Raw genomic sequence first — 21,936 nt, 5'->3', positions numbered from 1 at the left:
GTGACTCAGTGCATGAGGTCCAAACTTTTTTTTTTACTGCACTTGATTGACAGTTAGTATTCCAGTCCCAGGGAATTCTAAAAATTCCGCAGTAATTTCCTATGCATTAGGTTTCCTGCACTGCGCTGGCCTATCTGGAGCAAGGGAACAAAATACCACTCCCCTTTCTCAATCTTAAACAACAGGCCTGGGATGGAGGAGTTCCAGGGTTTTTATTTTCTCTTATTAGTTTTAGTTCTGTTATGAAGAAATAATAATAAACTCTTTATTTACTGAGGGTAGCACTAAATAGTAATATGCTAACAAACCTGTGGCCCTCTGGGACAAACAGAGATTAGTCTGCTCACTCAAAAAAAGTGCTCCAAAGCCCCCCTCCCCTCATTTCATGCTCTGCCACATATATATAGTAATTTATACTAATTAAAAGACTCATTTCATTAGAATTGTTGTAAATGTACATATTTTAATCTTTTAAATCTAGACAGGTCTTAGCTTACAGGGCCTGTGACTTTCTATATCTGGCAGTTTTATTGTTACATGATTGCATGTTTTAGGTCCGGGGAGAGTAGTCCCATTGTCAAAGTGGTAGGGGTGATTGGCAGTCAGTTTTGAAAATGCATATTATACATTTTACAACCACCACTACCTGTATGGGGCTCTTCCATGAGGTTCCCTCCTCATGCACTTCCACTACATTCTATATTTACAATATTCAACACTCAACTCACATGTTGATTTTTATGGAAGGAGGAAACTGGAGAACTCGGAGAAAATCCTCGTGGAAATGGAGAGAACAAAACATTAAACAAACTCAACACACATATGATCCAGTCAGAGCCGGGGCTCAAACCTGGACCAAAGCAGTGAGTGGCGAGCAGTAAACCACTATAGTACCACCCATAAAATGATCCCTAAAAGGTCTATACAGTATGAATTGAGAGAGCTGTTGAAGCCATGTTGATTTTACACCCCTAAAAGGTATGACCATATTTGATTGATTTTATAAGCCTAAATTTCATTGGACTAGCCACTTGGGTGCATCGAACTCTTTGTTTCATCCATTTTTGTTCAATAAAGAGAAAAAACTCTTGACCCTAAAAGATATGAAGTCATTTTACATACTGACTTTTGCATCGAAAATATTTTCAACCCTAAGAGGACTGCAACCATCATTGCCTGCCCCTACAGTGATTGGGGAATGGAGAGGTTAAAGAGAGCTTTCGAATGCAGACTGATGGCCACTTTCTCAATATTTCATTTAGTAATTAAATGTAACTAACTAAATAACATAAAATATGTCAACTGAAATGTCTTGTGTTTTTTAGAAAAATAAAAATTTATGCCGTTTGATATAAAAGTATAAAGAAAAAGAGGAATGGTTCATAAATAATTTGCGTGTCCCGTTTCAGACAGGTAAACAGAGAGTCTCTTGTAGAATTTTAAACATTTCACTTAAGATTATTCATTCTCATGGCTTCTGGAATAAATCGTTATGTTCGCCGCATGCCCGTTCATTTTCTTCTCACATAGCTCTTTGGCATCTAGTTTATGAAGCTTGTTTCTTAGTTTGTCAAGATCCTCAATTAACGTTTTGACGCTTTCGCCCAATTCTTTTAGCATAAGGGAATGCATGTTTATCATTTCATCTGAAAGGAAAATTATGAAAATTAAAATACAGAAACCTGAGTAAGTAGTGACTTAATCAAATGCCTTGAGCAACCAAATATTAGTACCAAACTTGACGCACTAATTTGCATTTAAGGTGCAAAAAATAAAGTGAAAAGTGTTTTTGTAGTTTTGGCGGGAATTTTCAAATTTACTGAAACACGCGCACTCACCATTTTAACTCTGGGACTCTTGACAAACCAATGGGAGGGTATAAAAAGAAATGGCTTATTTGAAGACATGAAATAACCTATTGATGGTTTTCAACCATTCCCAAGGAAATTTTGCAAATTCGTGAAGGACGACCCAAAGACACGGCGGCCATGTTGGAGGATATAACAAAAGAATTGGTTGACAATTCTTTTGTTTAGTTCCTCCAACATGGCCGCCGTGAAAACCATCAATAAAGTGGCAAGATAAGATGCGGTAGGAAAGCAATTGGGAAGACACGACCTTGGAAACTCCGGTCCTTAACGCTGCGAGCACAAATTTGAATATCTAATCACTGTTCTAAATGATCAAGTTGTCCACATTTTGTTTGAAATTTAAAGGAGATTCAAGTAAAGAATAGATGTGACTAAGTATTACGTAAGGCAGGATGTTTTGGTGGAATAGAGTGTGAGTGATCCCTTGGAGTGGAAAAACTGCATGGTTACGCTCCATAAAATTAATGTTATTAGTAGAACTTACCTTCAGCATTATACGTTTTTCTACGCGAGAGACCACATCTGCGATAAATTAACTGGTAAATTGATCCTAAGATGATCAGGCACGCAAACGTTCCACTGAACACGGCAGCAGTGATCATGGTTGAAGGTGCTGTACTAGAAAAGATACCAACCGAGTGTTGTGCGATGTTGAATGCCTGCGATAAAAAGAAAATAGTTTAGATAAACCAAAATTTAAAAACGGGCCTAGAGGGGCTATAGCTCTACACTTGTCGATCAGGATTTCTTTTGTGCATTAAAATACTAACTTAAGAGAGTAAATGATTTGAACCCAGGTGTTGAAGTTTGTTGTAAAGTATGATCGTCCGGGTAAGTGTAGTCTTGAGAAGGAGAGTTGTTGTTGGTGACTGACGTTTCGACAACTTGAGGGGAAGTCATCTTCAGAGTCCGGTGAGAAAACGAGAGACTGTCGATGGTATTCATAACTATGATTAAAATAGACTATTAAATCCACTTGGGTGTAATTTTTCCCATTTCAGACCACGTGTCATTCCCTAGAATGTTATTTCTTTGATTAATGGTTGTGCATCATGAGAAGATACAGGCCATTATTTAAGTCGGAGAAACGGGGGGAGGGGGGAGGGGGTGGAGGAGAAAATGTTTTTGCCATGCAAAAAATTTTTCCAGACCCCAACCTAATAGCATTCATGTTTTTCGAGTACCCCCCTTCAATTGTTTAGAAAATCCTCCCAATCCTCCTTTTGACCTTTTAAGGCCCCCCCATATTCCACTAAAAGAATTTGAGGGCCCCCCCATTTTCTCCTCAAAGGTTAACTATGCTTACCCTAATCGGCTTTATATACAAATTCACAAGGTTTTGAGTCAATCTGGTGTGCCTGAGAATCCTTCCTTGAAAACAGCTATTATTCCCAAGCGCCGTATTCCTGTCATACAAACGAACCATCTTGTAACTGATCTCCTTATCAATTGTGTCCAGAACTCGAAGATCTTTTCTATGCCATTTGTCGAGTAGGAACGCCGCCTCGTATCGGTCGATAAGAAGTCCGTCCAGTTTGTCCTCGTCTAGGTGCTTGTGCATCGATTTGAAATTATCATACTCTGTTATAAACAATACAACAATTTGGATTTAAGGAGCATGAGAATGCTAGGTAATGTGCCGTGCAACTTGCGTGCAATTGGCAATGGACCTTTAATAACGATACTGACAATGATGCGCACTTTATACTCGCACTTTATAACCAGTTTTTGAAAGTATTAGTAAGGGCCTTTTTCACGCGGCAGCCATGTGTGAAACAAAGGTTTTTATTCTCACGAGAATAAACATGACCGCCCTGTGATAATTGTTCTTTCCTTTTGTTCTTAATTTATACAAATTAACAACTTTCCAGTGTATATTCAATCATTTGCCTTGTATAATCACTCTGAAGATGACCTTTGTTTAATGCTGTCGAAACATGTCAGTTAAAAAATTCAAAAATGTTGTCATTTCTTTGAAATTCAGTATAGCCTTGTGCGCAAGCCAGTGATATTAACATGGACCAATTCTCTACCTGATATTTCCGCTCCATTCTTCACTCCAACATTACCTGCCTCGGAATACTTAAGAACTCCAATCTACAAAAAAAAAAAGTAACAGGAACTCTGAGTGAAGACAGTTCTCTTACATTCTCGTATCCAGAGCTCCTCCTCTTGGGTTCGAGAATAATTTTATTGCTTCTCAAAGATTAGTTGTAAGAAATAAATGATAAAAGTGGATAAATGTTACGTGCGGTGCACTTAAAAACCTTATCACACTCATTAATAATTCATAAGCTTATGGTCCAATTGGAGCCACCATACGCGTCACGTGCATGGACCTTTATACCCGATAAAGTCCTCTTTATTAGTATTCAAGTAATTTTATATAAAGACACGGGGTCTTTATATAAAGACCACTCGAATACTATGATGATGACATCATCAGGGATGAAGCATGCATCCAAGTTTAGATGAAGACTAAGAGCCTCATCAAGGTCATAGTTAATTAACTCTAAAGATCATCTTTGGCTAACGTGCCTGTCTTTGCCTTGGCACGCAATATCCAACGTGTGGGAGCTTCTATTGAATCTGGTTGCGCATGCCCGTGACGTCAAATCTCTATCGAAGTATAAAAATCCATGCACGTGATGTGTATGGTGGCTCCAGTTGAACCAAAATCTTATAAATTGTTCATGAGTGTTTTAAGCAGTTCAAAAAACTCGTAGATCGTGTTTTATCAGGTATAAAAGCACTCGGCTACGCCTCGTGCTTTCATACCTAATAAAACACTACACACACCAACGTTCGACGAGTTATGAAATGTGGATTATTGGGACATGGAAATACTGGGCCTACTCAGCGTATCGCTCGACGAAACGTCGCCGCAATCATAGGTGTTTCAATTTGAGGTCAACGAATTGAGTTGGGATCGGATTTATGTTCTATTTGGCTATTGGAAAAAATGGTTAATGAAAGAATGTGCGAGGAAAAGGGAGGGATACCTAAGTTTAATGTAATTAGTATAGTGATTGTATATTATAATGATAGCATACATGTTTTCCTTTTATCCCAGATTCGTAGTACGTGATGCCAGCGTTGAGAGAATTAGTAGCACCAGCAGTAAACACTGCGATGATTACTAGACCGATTAGAATCCATAACACCCCGAACAGTCGTCCGCACACTGATTTGGGAGTTTTGTCGCCATATCTAAATGAAAGTAAATTGCAATAAAATATGATAAACTAGATGTTGTTGTTAATGCTTCTTGCTTGCTTGCTCGCTTTCTTGCTTTCTTTCTTTTTCCCTCCTTAACTTCGCATTTCTTCATTATTTATTTATTTTCTTCCTGTTTTTTTACTCACCTTTCCTTCGCTCTCGCTTTCACTTCCCTTTCACTGACAAACCTGACTCACCCAACTGTTGTCATGGTGACAAAAGCCCACCAGAAACCTTCGTAAGAACCAGTGAAAAAATTCTTTGGGAATTGGGAGCGGTTGATTCTGTATTCCTTCAAATAGAAATCGTTGTTGTTAGTTAATCTCTAAAGTATTCATAACTTACTAAAAGAATGGATGGATACATAGAGTCCCATATATACGTGATGTATGGATGAATGCATGCGCGTGCACAGATTATTGGACTACTTCGACGATACGACGGCCATCTTGCTAGGAGGCAAAACAAGACAAAGATATAGACTTTCGTGTGTTTGTCTTTTTTTTATGGGTAAAGGTGATCGATGTGCCGTCTTAATTCATCTTTTGTTGTATTCTCTTGTGGTGAGCTGTTAATATCAATCGACGTCCTTACTGTAACAAAGCTTTATTTTTCCCCTGGACGCCCAATAATGCCCTGCGATCCAAGATGGCCGCCGTATCGTCAAAGTAGTCCATTAAGGCAGATGGGTAGACCGGAATGAGGGGAAGATGGATTCACTTGGAAGCATATACTTACCAAAGCCCAGACAAAAATACCAGACGTACCCGCAAGTAACAAACAAAACACAACTATCGGCCAAATCTCCAACAAATTAGACACAATATGCATTCTGGCTTTATGATTGAAATTCTCAGTATGTATAACATGAGACAATCCAGGGGACTCCATCATTTCTTCAAATACAAAATCCGAATGATTTTCCGAAAACCAGTCTTCGCTCTTCTCAAGTTCATACTCTACATACGAAGTAATCGGAAATGCAATATCTGTAGATTTGTTGGTTACGATTTCAACCAGGTCTTTCGTGTTGTTTACGAATGTCCAACTGACAGACCCAACTTGACAATGATCGAAGCATCTTTCAAGTCCCTTTTTGATGAAGTCATAAGCAATGCCTTGGTGCGTAGTCGCGTTAACATGAATAACATAAGGAGGAAGCAACAAGGCGGTAACTTTGAGTTGTTCGGTGGGACAGTCGGTGTTTTGAGCAGCAGACGTTTGCTGAATTGCACAACTTTCAATGAGAAAGAAGAAGACCGCCAACACTTTTACCATCGCCATTTTCCAGTTACTTTCCTCAAGATTGAATCAAGCTTTCTGCTGCGGCGTTGCTCTGGAGCAGCAGACAGAATTTCATGTCTTTCACGTCTTCACTTTTGAAGAATGAAAGAAAAGTCATTAATCGTGATCTATTGGTCTTTTAATCTTTAGATGTCAGCAGGGAATTCAAGCTTTTCCGACACTCGGCACTGGGACAACATCAATTTTGTCTGTGCGTGTGCAAGTGCTTAATAATTCAAACACAATTAAAAAATGGCAGTCATAACATTTTTTAAATGATGAAATGCGTCACACTGGGTTTGAAGTTTTAAAAATTGATTCTATGATATTATTTTTCGCTAGCTATTAATTTCCTAGCCAAAAGGCTCATAAGCAATAGTTCAGTTTCAGTCAGAAAAGAAACACATATTTTTAAACTACGGAAATAGTGTAAAAAGGAGGGGTCACCATACTCGGTTTCGTGCTAGACGCTGCTCAAATAGGATAACATTTTGTAGATTTTATAACGAAAAGTGTCAACCAAAAGTTGTAATTACAAACCTTTATTTTCGGTTTAAAGTCATTCTTCACAACAAATATACATATTATTCGAAGTTTTACTAGTTAAGTTATACTACTAAATCTATCGGAGTAATAGAACGACTATGAATGTTGAAATATTAGTGAAACATGCAAGTATGTATGCATGCCTCTACGAACGTACTGTCGCACGCTTCAACTATTCTCATCAAAGGTATACTTTTAGAATACCCCTAGAATGGTAGAATGGTCCTAGCGCATTGTTAACTTTATAGTTATTAGTTAGGGCCTGTACTTATAGTTATGTAATTTTGTTTGTAAATATGAATGTAATTCTAGGTACAATAAAACGTTATTGTTACCCCTCAAATCATTTTGTCGTATGCGTCGTTCTTCAAAGAGTACCGACAACTGCATATCATTTGCGGGGTATTCTAAAATTGCTCCATTGGGGGTCACTATTTAGTTTTCGATTTATATAGATATATTTTTTAACCCATGGCAATAGAGCAGGTGCATGTTACGTCATTGCCGCCATCTTGGTTACGATAACGAAGCATTCCTCATTACGGGGTTCGTACGGGTTTTGGAAAGTCTTGGAAAGTTTTGAAAATCAATAATGCATTTTTCCAGGATCTGAAAAGTTTTGGAAATTTTCTTTTTCGACCACTGGGCTATGGAAGAGTTATGATTTTTTGCTGTTGTTGCCCAGGTCCTAACTTGCGAAGAACTCTTCTTTGTATTAATTAAAAACGCCGATGTTTATTTTTTCCTGCTGCAAATCAATGCCTGCTGCCACTTTCGTTTAGCAGAGTGACCTTGGGAACACATGCCCAAAGCCTGGGAAGCTGAGCCTGCTGATAAGTGCACAGCGGTTACCTTCAACACCGATCAGCCAACATGTCAGCGATGGTTTTGGAAATTTTAGTAAATCGGCTTTGAGAAACTTTTGGAAAAGTTTAAGAAATTTTCACTGAGGTATCTGCTCTTGTTAGATCAACCAAAATGGCGGCTGTTTCATTGTTATTTATTGAACTTGAAATAAACCTCAACATAAAATTCTTATGAGCTTTGCACGATTTTGAATGAACTAGCTATTCCAGAAATAGAATTTTAAAATGTTTTGCAACTAAATGACGTCAAACTTTGGAGTTTTGGCTGGCGTAGGCGAACAATATTCAACACGAAAATCGATCAAAAAATGTACTCAAATAGCAGGGAATTCTTGTTAGCTTTGAAATATTGATATTGTTTTCTTCATAACATAATACACCAACAGTCTGAAGCCAACATGTCATTAAAACGGCGGGTAAAGCAAAATATTAAGGATTTTTTTCAACATCAGTTGTTAATATCCCGAAAATCATTCAGAAAACAGTTCCTACAGAACGTCTTTCTCAGAATCTGAGCGTAGAATTTTATTGAAACTCAAATATATCACAGCCAACCTTGTTCTCGTTAAGTTGATTAAATATAAAGGTAGGTCATCGTTTTCGTTTTCACGCTACACCTCGCTAAATTACGAAACATTACGAAAAATGTTTTCTGCCATCATTACGTTATGCGTAGTGGGATGCGCAGTGCAGAACTACGAAATTACCTTACTGTCCTTCTACTCTAACAGTGAACACTCGAGTTTAATTTATTTTATTTAGTTTTATTTGTGTAAAAATACTTTTATATTTTCTTTCTCTTTTATCATTTCATCTCCTTGTATATTATCCAGCCACAACTTGTAGTCTTAATGGCTACCTAACAGTATGGCTACAAATTTGTATAGCTTTGTTATAAACTTTCAGTACATGCAACTCGAATTCTATTGTTTTCAATTGGAAATCTGAGTGGATGACAAACTCGAGTGTCTACGGTTGCTGTAGAACGACAGTAAGACGTTTGAATGATTTAGTGAGATGACTGATTTCCATGGAATAAAATTTTGCGTTTTGAAATGGAAAGTTTACGTTTGGTTAAACGTCGAAAATTAAATTCGTTCTAGTTTGTATATGTAATAGGACTCCATGCTGTCCAATTAAGAAATAATTGGACGAGGAAAATTCTGAGGACTGACGAAATTGGATGAGGCCGTAGGCCGAGTCTAATTTGGCAGTCAGAGGAATTTTTCGAATCTAATTATTTCGTGATTGGAGAGCATGAAATCCCATTACCTATTATTAATTATGTAGCTGCCTAATTATTCCCATATCAACAAGACCTGTCCAATTAATTAATGAGAAGCTGTATAATTACAATACTTATTAGACTTAGTAAGTCTACTATCCTGTACTCTGATTGGCTGAGCTTCTTGTGATAGACCAGTTGTCCAAAAAGTGCCGGTTTGAAAACCAAAACACGGCAAAAAAAAAAAAATAGACTATTTAAACCTTATTTCAAACTCGTTTGTATCCATTTATTTCTCCGATTAGTAGGTTTATAAAACAATAAGACCTCTTGTGCTATGAAACTAGAAACTGCGATAGAAACCGTCAAAGTTTTAATCATCGGTTAGCTTCCATTATTCTTCTAGCCGTACTAGTTAAAATTAGCAACTGAATCCACTATATGGCTTTGCATCTAATTTTGCATGGTTGTCAAATTTTAAATTTTAAATTTAAATTATTAATACGATACTGCTATAGCCTTATCGGTTTTCCACTTTAGAACCCTTTAGAGATGAATGATTTGCATCAATCCAATGTTTGCTACTATAAAAGAACAAAAAAATATTATACGAGAAGTTGTTTCACAATCGGTCTTGTTCGGCCGGTTATTGTCACTCTGATACTCTGATGGCTGAAACGCACGTACCCTAATGGTTTTAATTTAAAACGTTTGGGACACATATGATCAAATAATTGATAGTATAAGTAATAAAAACTGAAGCAGAATGGAATAGGAAACTTATCTTACCCAGCTCAGCTATAGCCTTTAACTTGAGTGCTTTTCTGTTTTCACCATCTCTGAGATGCAGTTTGTGGTATATAATCAAGCTTTCAGATAGTGTATTCAAACAATGAGAACACCCGTTGGTTCAAGCGCTGTGAGAAACCTGTTACTATTATTATTATTATCATTATTATGATTTCAAACGCATGATTGACACTTCGGTAATAGAAATAATGATAATTTATAATAATTATATTACTTCTAGAGCGCTATTTATATATGCTGATCAACAGCTCTTTACAACAGGTGTAAATCATATTACTAATAACAATAATGATGTGTATATATATCGCGTCTCGGTAAATATTCCCCGATATTCACTTCGCCTTCGGCGAATAATTCTTTTAGCATATACCAACTTGTATACAAAGTAACTTATTTTTATATACAATAATTCAATAAAAACAAACAAACAGAAACTTGCAGTTTGCGTGACAAATTCACGGAAAACTTTTAGCCGCAAAACTTTTAGCAAAACTTTTTAGGCCATATTCCGAGATTGAGGTGAATATCGTACAATATTCACTTCCAATTAACCAATGAGCGCTCGCGTTCTTAGGAAGTACACAAGTTGCTAATATGCTAATACAATTTATGACACCTTAGTTATTACACTTTGTTTCACGGGTTTTTGAAAACCACTCTAAATAAATGACCAAAGCTAGAAATGTGAGAAAATTGCCGTACGATTTGTTATGAAATGGCTTGTTTATGTCCCTTTGACGTCATAGTGAAATGGGGTAATTCCAGAAGTATAAAAAAGAAAACGTCTAAAAACTGTTAAATATGAAAGTGAGGTGCTGTTGATCTCAAAATAAAGTTTTTTCTGAATGTTCCTTCAAACTTTTCAGTTTTCCAAGAAAACTGAAACATAGCTCGAAAAGTGGTGTACAGGATGCATACAGAGAACAGTTCTCCTCTAAAAACCTTACCGCCTGGCCATCGGGTAAATTTAATCTTATCACGTCACAGCTTGTTTATGGTAGAGAACAAAACAAGTTTGGACTAATTTTACCCTGCAGTTCGAAATAATATCTCTAACGTGTCTGTGTTTCAAACATTTCGTAAAGCGATATGGTGGCTTTCGTATTGCTTTTCCAATTTTTAAACAAGGATAATTCATCTCCGTCAATTTAAGCTTTTGTTTTTTAACGGATATTTCTGGCTAGCGTTGTAAAACAAATGATGTTTTCACTTGACTTTATATTGAAATTGGACAATTTAACAAACGATCCAATATTCGTAATATTTTTGTTCATATCTCAAAAGTGGGATTTTAAAATATATGTAGGATCATACACAATTTAAATTTTCTCGCCTTTAACTTTGAAAACCTTCAAAAAGGCGTACTTAACTTTTACTTTATCGTTACCTTTATTTTTGACATCATAAATCGAAATTCGAAATCAGAAGAAAGATAAGAAAAAAGAGACCAAAAAGTTGATATTTTATTGAGTCCACGATAAAACCTAATCGCTGACTCGTTTTTCAACCAGGTGTTGGTGTGTTTTCCTTCCGACATAAGTTAGTTTGAGGGTAAAAACAATTGGCTTTAAGTGCTTTACAGCTGTCTAAGCGATATTTGTCACACTACATACTCAGTTAGTCTTTCATGTATCCCTGAGTAGCATCCTCGCCATGGCAACTTTAAGTACGACATGAATTAAAGATATGCTAACAACTCTGATAAGTGCTTACTTTTTGGTCTGTGGGATTTTCTAGTTTCTTTTTCACTCAGGTCAGTTCAAGATACAGATGGCTACCAAGAATAACAATGAAATGCTAAAAATTATTCAGTCCTCCTATCAAATCCATTCGGTTAGTAATAGCAGTAACTATAGTCTAACTACATAACTACCATTATTGTTGAAGTGCTAACCTTAGAAACTTGATGTCTCCGGCGTTTGCTGACTAGCATTTCGGTGGGCCGTCAATCAAAGAACTGAATTAAAGACTGAAACAATATCTTTTTGAGAGAGATTTTAACTGATTTTAATCCTATCATTTATTCACTCTAAAATCTCCCTGAAGATATTTTTCTTTTGTTTTAGTTCCTTGATTGACGGCCGTCAAAATGCTTAGTAGTGGTCGTAAGACTTTTAGTCTATTCAGTTGTAATGAGAAAAGATGAGAGAACAAAAGAAACCGAAAACAAACAAAAAATTTTAACTTGTATTGCTGTATGTGAATGATTCAGCTGTTTGAATAGCCCAAAGCGAGAAAAATCCTCAAAAAAATCAGCAGATTGCTCTAAATGAAGAGGTTTTTCGTTTTCATCATAACATTATGTTTGTATCTAATAATTTCAATATTTCAAGCGATTTTCATTGAATACCTTTTGTATTGTGTGTGGCTAAAATTCATTCACATTAGTTCCTTTTGAAATCAAAAATATACTTTCAACATTACTAATAGGGTAGTGAACTACCGTAATGCAGGGGGGAACGTCTATAAAAGCGGAAATAATTTATTTGATACTAAATGACTATATGGCATTTATTATAGAACTTACCTGACGTTATTTCAATGTAACCAGTGGTTCAAGTACAAGAAACTTCGCCTTCTCTTCAGTGCACTTGACAATCTAAATAAAAAACGTCAGTGTTTCCTCTTGAAGCGACTTTTACGACTGGTTTATATTAACGATTGATCCAATCCCGGGCTCTTATCCGCCTGTAAATAAATGTTTGTCAGCAAGTCACGTACGAATTATACAAACGTTCAATTCTTTCGCGAGGTGAGAGAAGTTAGCACTTCTTTTTTGATAATTTAGGTTATTTTAAGCCTAAAAGCTTCTCGGTTAAATTTAGAAAAGTTCGTTCTTCTTTTCAGTGCATTTAGGCTTAAAAACTGTTTGGTCAGCAAACCACAAAAATCAAATTTCTCGTACTCCATAATCGTTGAAAATTTAACTCAAAATATAAATTCAATGAAACTCGCAGAAGAGATAAAATATCTCCGTATTGTAACACACACAACCCGTTTTTAATAAGATATTGTGTTGTACTTTAAGTGTGTTTGTCTTAGGTTTACGCTTGGTTGTTTCCGTGTTTTGTTTTCAAATTATCCCCTTTTCAGTTTTGATTAACTTTGTTCTTACGATACCAAACTGAAGAAATCCTCGCTCGGCCCCTTCGAGTGTCCACAGCTTCAGTAACATCCCAAAGAAAAATGCGTCAGTAAAAGCCAAAGATTTCAAGCAAAATGCGGCTACGGAAGAGAAAGGTGTTTCGAATTATTTTCGAGAGGGGATATTGGTTGTCATGGTAGAAAAATTGTTAACGTTCTTCGTATTCATTGACTGTTAGCCGCACTTCTTTTAAAAAATCATTCCATGTTTTATTTTCTATTTGGAAATCTTCAAACAACTGTATAGTTTTTAGAAGCTTCTATGTAATGTTTAATAAACGAGCAGGAGTGTTTTATCGGGTATAAAACACGAGGCGAGTGGCTTTAGACCCGATAAAACACGATCTCCGAGTTTATTAAACGGCTTAAAAAACTCATCATGATGTATGTTCTTATATTGTACCAAATTCTTTACGAATGAACCAAGTTTGATAGAGAAAATCCAAGATAAAGTTTATGCAAATGAAGAATCTATATCAGATACTAAAACCTCCTTCGTGGTCATGATTTCTATTGTGTTTCCTTCGTGAATTATTAATGATTTTAAACGCCTTCTATAATACATAGACAATGCTTTTCGATTCCGAAGCTTTAATTCTTTAATTCTCGATCAAAATACAAAGAAAATTCTCAGACGTCCGTCAAATTAAAAAAAACCAGCTTTTTTGTTTAATTGGTATTAGTAAAAATACGCAGGTGATTATAGAAAATCTCGCGCGCTGATTGGTCAAGAAACTCACACTATCACACGATAATCACCTCCAGCGAAAATCCAAAATGGCGGCCAGCCGCTTTGTTGCTGTTACCGGGAAAAAATGCCTTATCTTCTTTTTTTTTATTTTTTTGAAAGATTCACCTGTGTATTTATACTAAAACAATTATTTGCCTCAGGCTCAGTGATTATTGGGGAATATTCACCTCGCCGCTTGAAGACTCGCGTCTCGGTAAATATTCCCCGATAATCACTTCGCCTTCGGCGAATAATTGTTAAATATACACCTGGTTGCAAGAACGTTTTCATATAAAAATAACAAGTAGGAATTAATGAGAAATAATTTTTCATTTTGATTCTAAAGCCCCCTATATTGATGAATAGCAGTTTTAGTATATATGCCAGTCTATACCTTCAAAACAGTGAAATGATGAATTACATATATTTCTTTGTATATAAATCCTTAATTTATTTTATTCCTATGAAGCCCAAAGAGTGGCTAATGTGCTTATTTCACATTACTTGTGACTATAATTTATATTTTCGGGTGTTTGGATATTTCTTTCTCCTTTTACTACTGATATTTTTATAACTACAAAGAAATGTATGGAGCGATGTTCGATGTTGAGTGTATGACGTCACAGACTCCAAAAAATAATCGTAAAAATATCATACTTTCGTTCTGAATATCGAGAAAACACTTCATACAGTGATTATTGGACCTTTAAAGAGTATTCTTAGGAAGTTTCAGCTGAATCCAAGTTTGAGCGATTTTCGTCAGAGTAGCACTTTAAGTCAGTGGCTGTCAAAACATCCGGTTTAAATAAGTACCCATTATTCATCTATCGTCAACATAATCTTTTTTATCTTTAATCTTGATCACGATAACATGCCCTCTTAAATCACACACGTGCACTGCTTGCTGTTCATTTTTCTTTTTCTTTTTGACATCGTAATATAGAAAATGGAACACGGACGCAACTTCTGGCGATGTGAATGAAAAAGACTAAAGTTACAAAAAATACTATAAACGGTTTAAAAGTTTTTGAATTTATGTAGGGGTAGCATGGGGGGCGTACGCTACTAACGCGTCGTCTTTCACCGCTGTGAGGACTGGGTCGCTGGGTTTGAGCCCTGCGGTCACCACACGTGAATTGAGTTTGTTTGTTGTTGTCCTCTCCTATGCTACGAGGGTTTTCTCCGGGTTCTCCGGTTTCCTCCCTCCGTAAAAACATGTATCAACATGTGAGTTGAGCGTTGTGTGCATAGAACATTGAATGTAGTGGTAGTGCGTGTGAGTGAAAAGTGTCCCCAATTTAGTGCGAAAGCGCTAGAACGACTAGACACTTAAATAAAGAGATTGATTTTTATTTTTTCTATTTTTCGTGTTTCAACAATGAAAAACTTTACATTGTGACAAGCGTCATATGTTATAGCGTGTTTCATTAAACGACTGGTTTTCATATTATGTTGTTCTTCAGAAACACGGCGGTCATCAAAGCTTTCCGCCTTTCACTTTTGGGCATCACTACAAATTAAAAATTACATTTTGGCAGCCAATTTAGATTGGATTTTTCTCCTCTGTTTCGAATAAGCGGATTATTTCGAAATGCATGGCAAGTTAGTTTTCCATTCATCCTTTATCGTGACAATTAAGTATATCACTCTTGGCAGCCTAGATCCTTCATTTAATGAATCCTTGCACTAGCGTAATAAATATACCAAACACTACATGAATATTTTTCCAAATCTAGCAATACTGAGAGCATTGACATAAGCCGCTCTGGTACCATGAGGTCCAGAGGTTAGGTAGTTCTCGCTCGCGTTTGCTGTTTTGGCGGAAGGTCATGCTCGTCCAAACGAAATAGCATCTCTGGAGCTTAGGTTACCGTCATGGTCAATAAATCCTGATGAATATTTTGCCTTGATCATATCATAAAGGCACATGTCATTCCAGTTTAGCTGGGTCGGGCCGCTAAAAGAGCAGGTCATATAGTTAAAATTCGCTGATCGATTAAATGGGATGCTGAAACTGTCGGGATGTCAGACGAATATAGAGCAGGTGCATGTTACGTCATTGCCGCCATCTTGGTTGACGATAACAAAGTATTTCTCATTAGCTTCTCTTGTTACATCGACCAAGATGGCGACTGTTTCATCGTTATTCATCTCTCAAGGGATTTTGAGCCACATGGTCGCACAAACTCTATAGACATCTTATCGATTGAAATTTAATTCTTCTTGATACATCCTCCGATTGAATAAGAAATGAGAATAAGAAAAAAAGTTCACCTCAAAACAGGGAGGGGAGGGGAGGACTCTAGGCCCCCCAAAATCTTAATTATCTTGGAGATAGACGGCAATTTGTACAAGCCAAGTCAAACAATCTGAACTCATTGATACTTAATGTGGGGTACCACAAGGATCCATTTTAGGGCCAGTGCTATTTAATTTGTATGTAAACGATCTTGATGAAGTTCATCATTTCACATCATTTCGTCATTGAATTTTAAATTGAATTTCAAATTTTATTAGTTTTATACATATACATTATTAGCTTTATATAGTTTATATAACTTGTTATTTAATGAGAAAAATACCATGACTACATGGATTAGATGGAAAACGCCGCAGATTAAAGCAAATGGCAAAGTTCTTGAAAGAGTGAAATCATTTATAAGTCTCTTTGCATGTGGATACAAGAAAATCTCAATATCTCCCTACATGTAGCCATAGACTGCGTATTTTTTTATTTTTCAGTAATAATTCTGAATGAAAATTGCTGAAGCCTAAAACAATTTTAAGACTACGTACTTTAGACTATTAAAAATCATAAGAAATTTGAAAGTAAACATATTTAACTTAAATAAGTAATCGGTCGTTGAAATGTATAAACACTATTACATTATTTATACATATCAACGACATTAGAATATTATATAGGAAAACAAAGGAGCGCGCAAAAAAAAAAAAATGTTTACTCTTTTGTATTACTGAGGACATTATCTTGACATCGAATTTAAAATATATATAGTTATTTAATTGTTCCGATTTTATATTTACCGTTCACTTTCATCTAAATTGGGTTGCTGTGGTTGAGCGGAGAAGAAATCACCTTGCACGCGCGCGATTTATTTTCTTTTGAATTTAGAGCTAACGAGAAATGGAATGAAAAGTACGTACCATGAATAACAAGGTCTCCAAGATATTCCTTTAATGTTTTCGAACTGAAAAAAAATTAGATCTCTCACAAGTGAGCGCAGCGAACGAGTGAGAAATTTTCAACACGAGAAGATAAATTTCGTATCTCCAAGCGCCCACGTAATATTCTGTTTATTATATGATTATCAATGAAAGTATTCTGGCTTTTTCAGGCATTTCTTTCCGTGTATTTTTGAATAGCCATCGCAATGGTGTGTTATTTTAACACGTGAAAATAACATGTTATTTTCACGTGTGAAGATATCAATTTTTCGAAATAGAGAAAAATAGATATTTCATTGGTAATTATATAATGTGTTTATTTGGTCATCAGGATTCCATCGAGAAGAAATTGCATGTAACGGCTTATTCTAAACTATTCTCTTGACTAAAACTAAAGATCTGGGCCCAGTTGTACAAAAGGTGGACGGCGCTATCCAACGGATAAATCTTTATCCAGTGGATAAGTCGATGCTGTTATCCAATAAATTTATCCACTGGATAAGATTTATCCGTTGGATAGCGCCGTCCACCTTTTGTACAACTGGGCCGCTGTACAGAATTGTATGAAAACACTTTCGTGGGATAAAAAATGTGCAAAATTAATGAAATAATTTCGACTCCAATGATTAGTGTGGATGACAACATAGATCGGATACAATAATCTTCGAGATTTGGCATTATCAGGATTAGATCATTTTCTTGATTGAAGGAAAGAGAATGCATTTGACATCGGCATTCGTTAGGAAAATAATAATATTCCATTGATATAGAAGACAAGAGAACACAACTTGAGATTTTACATTTACATTTATTGAATTTCTGCTATATTACCAAATCTATATATAGCTAGATTACAAAAGTGAAATAAATACGGCAAAATAATTATAGTACAAAAAATAAAGAAATAAATACAAATGCTAAAAGTATAATGCAATACAGTACAAGGAGGCCTCTAGAAACCAAAGGACTTATACAAAAGAGGTCTCCTTGAGAAATATAAATAATTTAGAGAAATGGTACGGTTCAGAATTACACTGAAAAGACCGCCAGGTTTTTAGCAACATGAAATACGAATGCTGTATGCACAGTTCGACTTCAGTCGTCTTCTAGTGTATTACAACTTCAAATATGGAGATTGGGCTTTCAAGCTTGCCCAATAAATGGACTATATTAGTTATAAAGGGTCGAAAGCATAAGGATAATTGTCTTCTATGAAACTGTCTAGTGAAAGCAGTGAAATATTATCAATGAAAATCATGCTTTAAAACAGAGTTCTGTGTTTACTTCCGATTAAAATAAAAATTGAAAATATCGAGAACATTTTAAAACATTTTTGGCAAGTCTTTGAACCCATGCGCTCTTATCCCGGAAGTCCAAGAAATCCTGGTCTCAAAAAAGGGATTATGCCAGAGCTCTCGTTCTTCGCCGCAGGCCGTACGAGATTGATGGAAAACGTACTGAAACTCACGCATGCGTAAACGGTTTTTCATAGTGAGCTTGAAGGGCACTTGATCTTAGGTTATCGGTTATCGGGGTAAAATCTTGTTCTAGGAACAAAATTCATAATGATAGTTTATCATTCCATAGCATGCGTTCATTAATTATGAAAAATAATTTAGTATTAATTCACGGGAAGGGTAAGGTCTAGGGCAAACGTCGAACTTTCCATGCATCGACCTCATTAAAAACAATGAACATCAGGTGATAATGAGGCGGCATTCTTTGATGTAATTAAGTTCGGAGCATGGAAAGTTCTACGTTTGCCCTAGGCCTTAGTCCCTCAAATGACAATCTTATCACGACAGCTAGAATTAGCAAATTGGCGTCCAGTTTTGTTTCTCGCTGTTATATTCACAAGATGAATTTTTTTGATTTTAAGAGTATGATAACCAATCCAAGAAAACTTTTACCGAATATCTTCTCAATAAATAATGAGTTTTTGTCTTGTAATTCTAAGGGTCTTCAAAACGTACAGAAGAAAAATTACCATAGCTGAAAAGAGCATGTAAAAAAAAAGTTTTATTATTTTCAACATATTCTCTTTCAAAGAAAGCAAAATTAAGGTTTCACAGTATGTCTCTCTACAAAACATATTTGCCAATTATAAATTGCTTCACCTTTTTGTGGTCAAACGTCAATCGACATAAAGATTTTAATTTGAAAGGCTGTCAGAAAAACGAAGAAAAATATTTAAAAGCGTCTATTATTCGCTATTAGTTACATTTGTTTTCGTTTTCCTTTTTGTCTTGATAATATACATCGATAAAATATAATTAGCTGTTTACATATATTCTAATGTCATGATATTGCTCTGGGATTTCATGAACTACTTAAAGGGGCACTTGGATGAAAATCGATAAAAATTGAAAATGACTTGAAACTTGGTTAAACTTACTCATGTATGGCCCAGATAGTAGCCAAGTAACATGTTTTCTTTACAGTAAAAAGTGGGGGGGGGGGGGGGAATGAACAATTTTATTTAGCATCTAAATTGTCATAATTGAGTCATATTATCCTCAAATACTTCATTTATTCGGACTTTCAAAAATTGGGGCGTTTTCATCCAAGTGCCCCTTTAAACTGTTGTATATTCAAATGAACATCATATACTGAAGATGACTTTCACAGTCGAAAATGTTTTATTTAAAAACTTTTAAAAAACATCATTTATATATTTGTAAATATATACTTTATATATATATTTTACATTGTAGCATATTGATATTTTTTAGTTTTAATTGTTAGGAGGGCAACGAGTTTATTACAGTGTAGTACCTTTGTACTATTTATTATTACCCTCAATGAATAAAAGCTTTATTATTATTATCATCATCATCATCACTATTATTATTATTATTATTATTATTATTATTATTATTATTATGTGAAATTCATTAATAAAACATTTTTAGTTTTACATGTAATAAAATGATAAAATAAATTAATAAATGATAAAATAAAAAACGATAAATTAATAAATGATAAATTAATGATAAATTAATAAATGATAAATTAATAATAAATTAATAAAATAATAAAATAAATTAATAAATGATAAAATAAAAAATGATAAATTAATAAATGATAAATTAATAATAAATTAATAAAATAATAAAATAAATTAATAAATGATAAATTAATAAATGATAAATTAATAAATGATAAATTAATAAATGATAAATTAATAAATGATAAATTAATAAATGATAAATTAATAAATGATAAATTAATAATAAATTAATAAAATAATAAAATAAATTAATAAATGATAAATTAATAAATGATAAATTAATAAATGATAAATTAATAATAAATTAATAAAATAATAAAATAAATTAATAAATGATAAAATAAAAATGATAAATTAATAAATGATAAATTAATGATAAATTAATAAAATGATAAAATAAGTTAATATTTAATTTATTGAAAATTAAATTGTAAAAATATCTAAAAATATAGTTATAATATATTCTCTACAAGAGTATTTGTAAACTAGTTTAATTCAATTGCGTGATCCAAAGAAAAATATTATAAAAATATATCTATATAATAACATATATAAATGGAAATAATAATAATTATTTAAAAGTAAAACAAATGTCTTAATATATAATATCCCGAGGAAAAAACTAGAAAGCTAAAAAAAACTATTGTATGGCCGCTATGTTAAAATAACGCGACAGTCGTCTATTCCGTCTAGATCAATCTTGTGAAAGGGTGCTCTAGATATATTATTATATTACATTATATTATTGTTATTATTATTATTATTATTATTATTATTATCATTATTATTATTATTATTATTATTATTATTATTATTATTATTATCATCATCATCATTATTAGTTCCAAGCCGAGGTTGGAGTTGCCTAGCATAGCAAAACTATAGCTTATCATGCTACTCCTAAACTATAGTCTATCAGCTTTAAGTTTTTGAATACTTGGATGATATCGACATGAATTTAAAATTAAAAAGTGTAAGCTATCTCTTATTAAAATTTTATAATCGTTTCCTTTCATTACGATAACACTAGCTGCTTGTCTACATGAGTATAATACTTAATAAATATTTAAAACTTATCGCGAGACCTTCAAAATCAAACTGCCACTCGTCTAGAGAACCAATCATAGACACTCACTTAACTGAGGTTGATTCACTAAAGGAAGGTAAACATCCTAGCAGATGACATAACAGTACGTTCCTGTTTCTACTCTACTGCATTAGGTGTGCCGAACTGAACATCCTGTAACACACCTTTCGATACGCCTATCGTGCTAACTGCAGGTACGATGTTAATTTCTATACAACAAAAAGTATTCCGTATTTCATGCGTTCTTTTTTGTATGCATAAACTTAGGAAGCGAAAAATACCTTCATTTCAGTTCTTATCGCTATACATTTTGATGTTTGGTTAAACGCTTATATTGGTTAGCGATATCGATAGCACTGCAGCACTCATAAAGAAGTTATTACAGAATAAATAGGTTTGATGAAGATAGTGTTTCATTCGAGGCGCCGACAAATATATTTTGATGGTTTATCAGTTGATAATGTGTTTTTTAACCAAGATATTTGCATGTTCAATTATTGGTTGATGAAGCTGAAACTCGCTTGTTAGAGCATACATACGTCTATGTATACACCTCGGTTGCATACGATTTTTACCATTCTTATCTTCTCATCTCATCTCATCTCTTTTCTTCCCTTCGTCTCTTCTCTTCTCTTCTCTCACTTTACCTTTGGTTTCACGGCTCCTTGCCGTACCATTCGTTCTTTTTTCCTTCCATCTTTTCTTATTCTCTCCTTTTCCCTTCCTGATTTTTCAATTTTCACGTCTTCATCTCACTTCCTAACTTCCCCCCTAATTTTACTTCATTCCCCATTTTACTTTTTTGGCCCACCGCATACGCTTTTATTTAATATATATCAATTAAATTCATCTGACATTTTACGCCATCAATATTTTATATCGATGCCTTTAAAGATCAAAAAGAATATATATACATTTTTATCTTCAGTCTACTTCATTCTTGTTGAAAAGTGTCAAG

The 21,936-nt window shown here is 34.5% G+C and overlaps 2 protein-coding genes and 1 long non-coding RNA gene across 7 annotated transcripts in view; 2 read left to right on the top strand and 1 right to left on the bottom strand.

Annotated features, from left to right (window-relative positions):
• Window positions 1–443: 443 nt before the first annotated feature.
• LOC116303754 (uncharacterized) lies at window positions 444–12,449 on the bottom strand. 4 transcript variants are annotated; one of them, XM_031713346.2, is made up of 8 exons: window positions 12,349–12,449; window positions 5,829–6,466; window positions 5,288–5,382; window positions 4,925–5,081; window positions 3,905–3,968; window positions 3,178–3,452; window positions 2,356–2,530; window positions 444–1,646 (listed from the first exon to the last, which is right to left on the bottom strand). In XM_031713346.2, exons 2-8 carry the CDS (start codon window positions 6,372–6,374, stop codon window positions 1,459–1,461), a joined length of 1,500 nt encoding a protein of 499 aa, XP_031569206.1. In that variant the 5' UTR covers window positions 6,375–6,466; window positions 12,349–12,449; the 3' UTR covers window positions 444–1,458. The 4 variants fall into 4 exon arrangements, with proteins under 4 accessions (XP_031569206.1, XP_031569209.1, XP_031569208.1 ...); XM_031713349.2 differs by having other exon boundaries at window positions 5,829–6,461; window positions 12,349–12,448; XM_031713348.2 differs by lacking the exon at window positions 12,349–12,449 and adding an exon at window positions 11,716–11,756.
• The window catches only part of LOC116303751 (uncharacterized), a 30,086-nt gene continuing 13,107 nt past the window's right edge, over window positions 4,958–21,936 (top strand). The window contains exon 1 of one of the 2 annotated variants that reach the window (XM_089026845.1): window positions 4,958–5,091. In XM_089026845.1, coding sequence (XP_088882971.1) covers window positions 5,086–5,091 — 6 coding nt within the window. In that variant the 5' untranslated portion in view covers window positions 4,958–5,085. Of the gene's footprint in view, window positions 5,092–21,045; window positions 21,173–21,936 lie in introns of those variants that run through there. The other variant, XM_089026846.1, reaches the window with a different exon arrangement.
• LOC116303755 (uncharacterized) lies at window positions 11,519–12,452 on the top strand. The gene is made up of 2 exons (XR_004197993.2): window positions 11,519–11,654; window positions 12,342–12,452. It is a non-coding gene; the product is annotated as an uncharacterized LOC116303755 (long non-coding RNA).

This window comes from Actinia tenebrosa, unplaced genomic scaffold, assembly GCF_029948245.1.
Source record: "Actinia tenebrosa isolate PJP-AT-01 unplaced genomic scaffold, QUT_ActTen_1.0 PGA_scaffold10__47_contigs__length_13832649, whole genome shotgun sequence".
NCBI lineage: Eukaryota > Metazoa > Cnidaria > Anthozoa > Actiniaria > Actiniidae > Actinia > Actinia tenebrosa.
The sequence above is the reverse complement of the archived record's forward strand: the minus strand, read 5'-3'. Positions and strand labels throughout refer to the sequence as shown.

Coding starts and splice junctions, on each gene's coding strand:
- LOC116303754 (XM_031713346.2), bottom strand. CDS start 6,374: ATGGCGATGGTAAAAGTGTTGGCGGTCTTCTTCTTTCTCATTGAAAGT. Junction 5,082..5,287: donor GTCACCATGACAACAGTTGG/GTGAGTCAGGTT, acceptor ACTTTCATTTAG/ATATGGCGACAAAACTCCCA. Junction 2,531..3,177: donor TGTATATAAAGCCGATTAGG/GTAAGCATAGTT, acceptor TTTTTATCGCAG/GCATTCAACATCGCACAACA.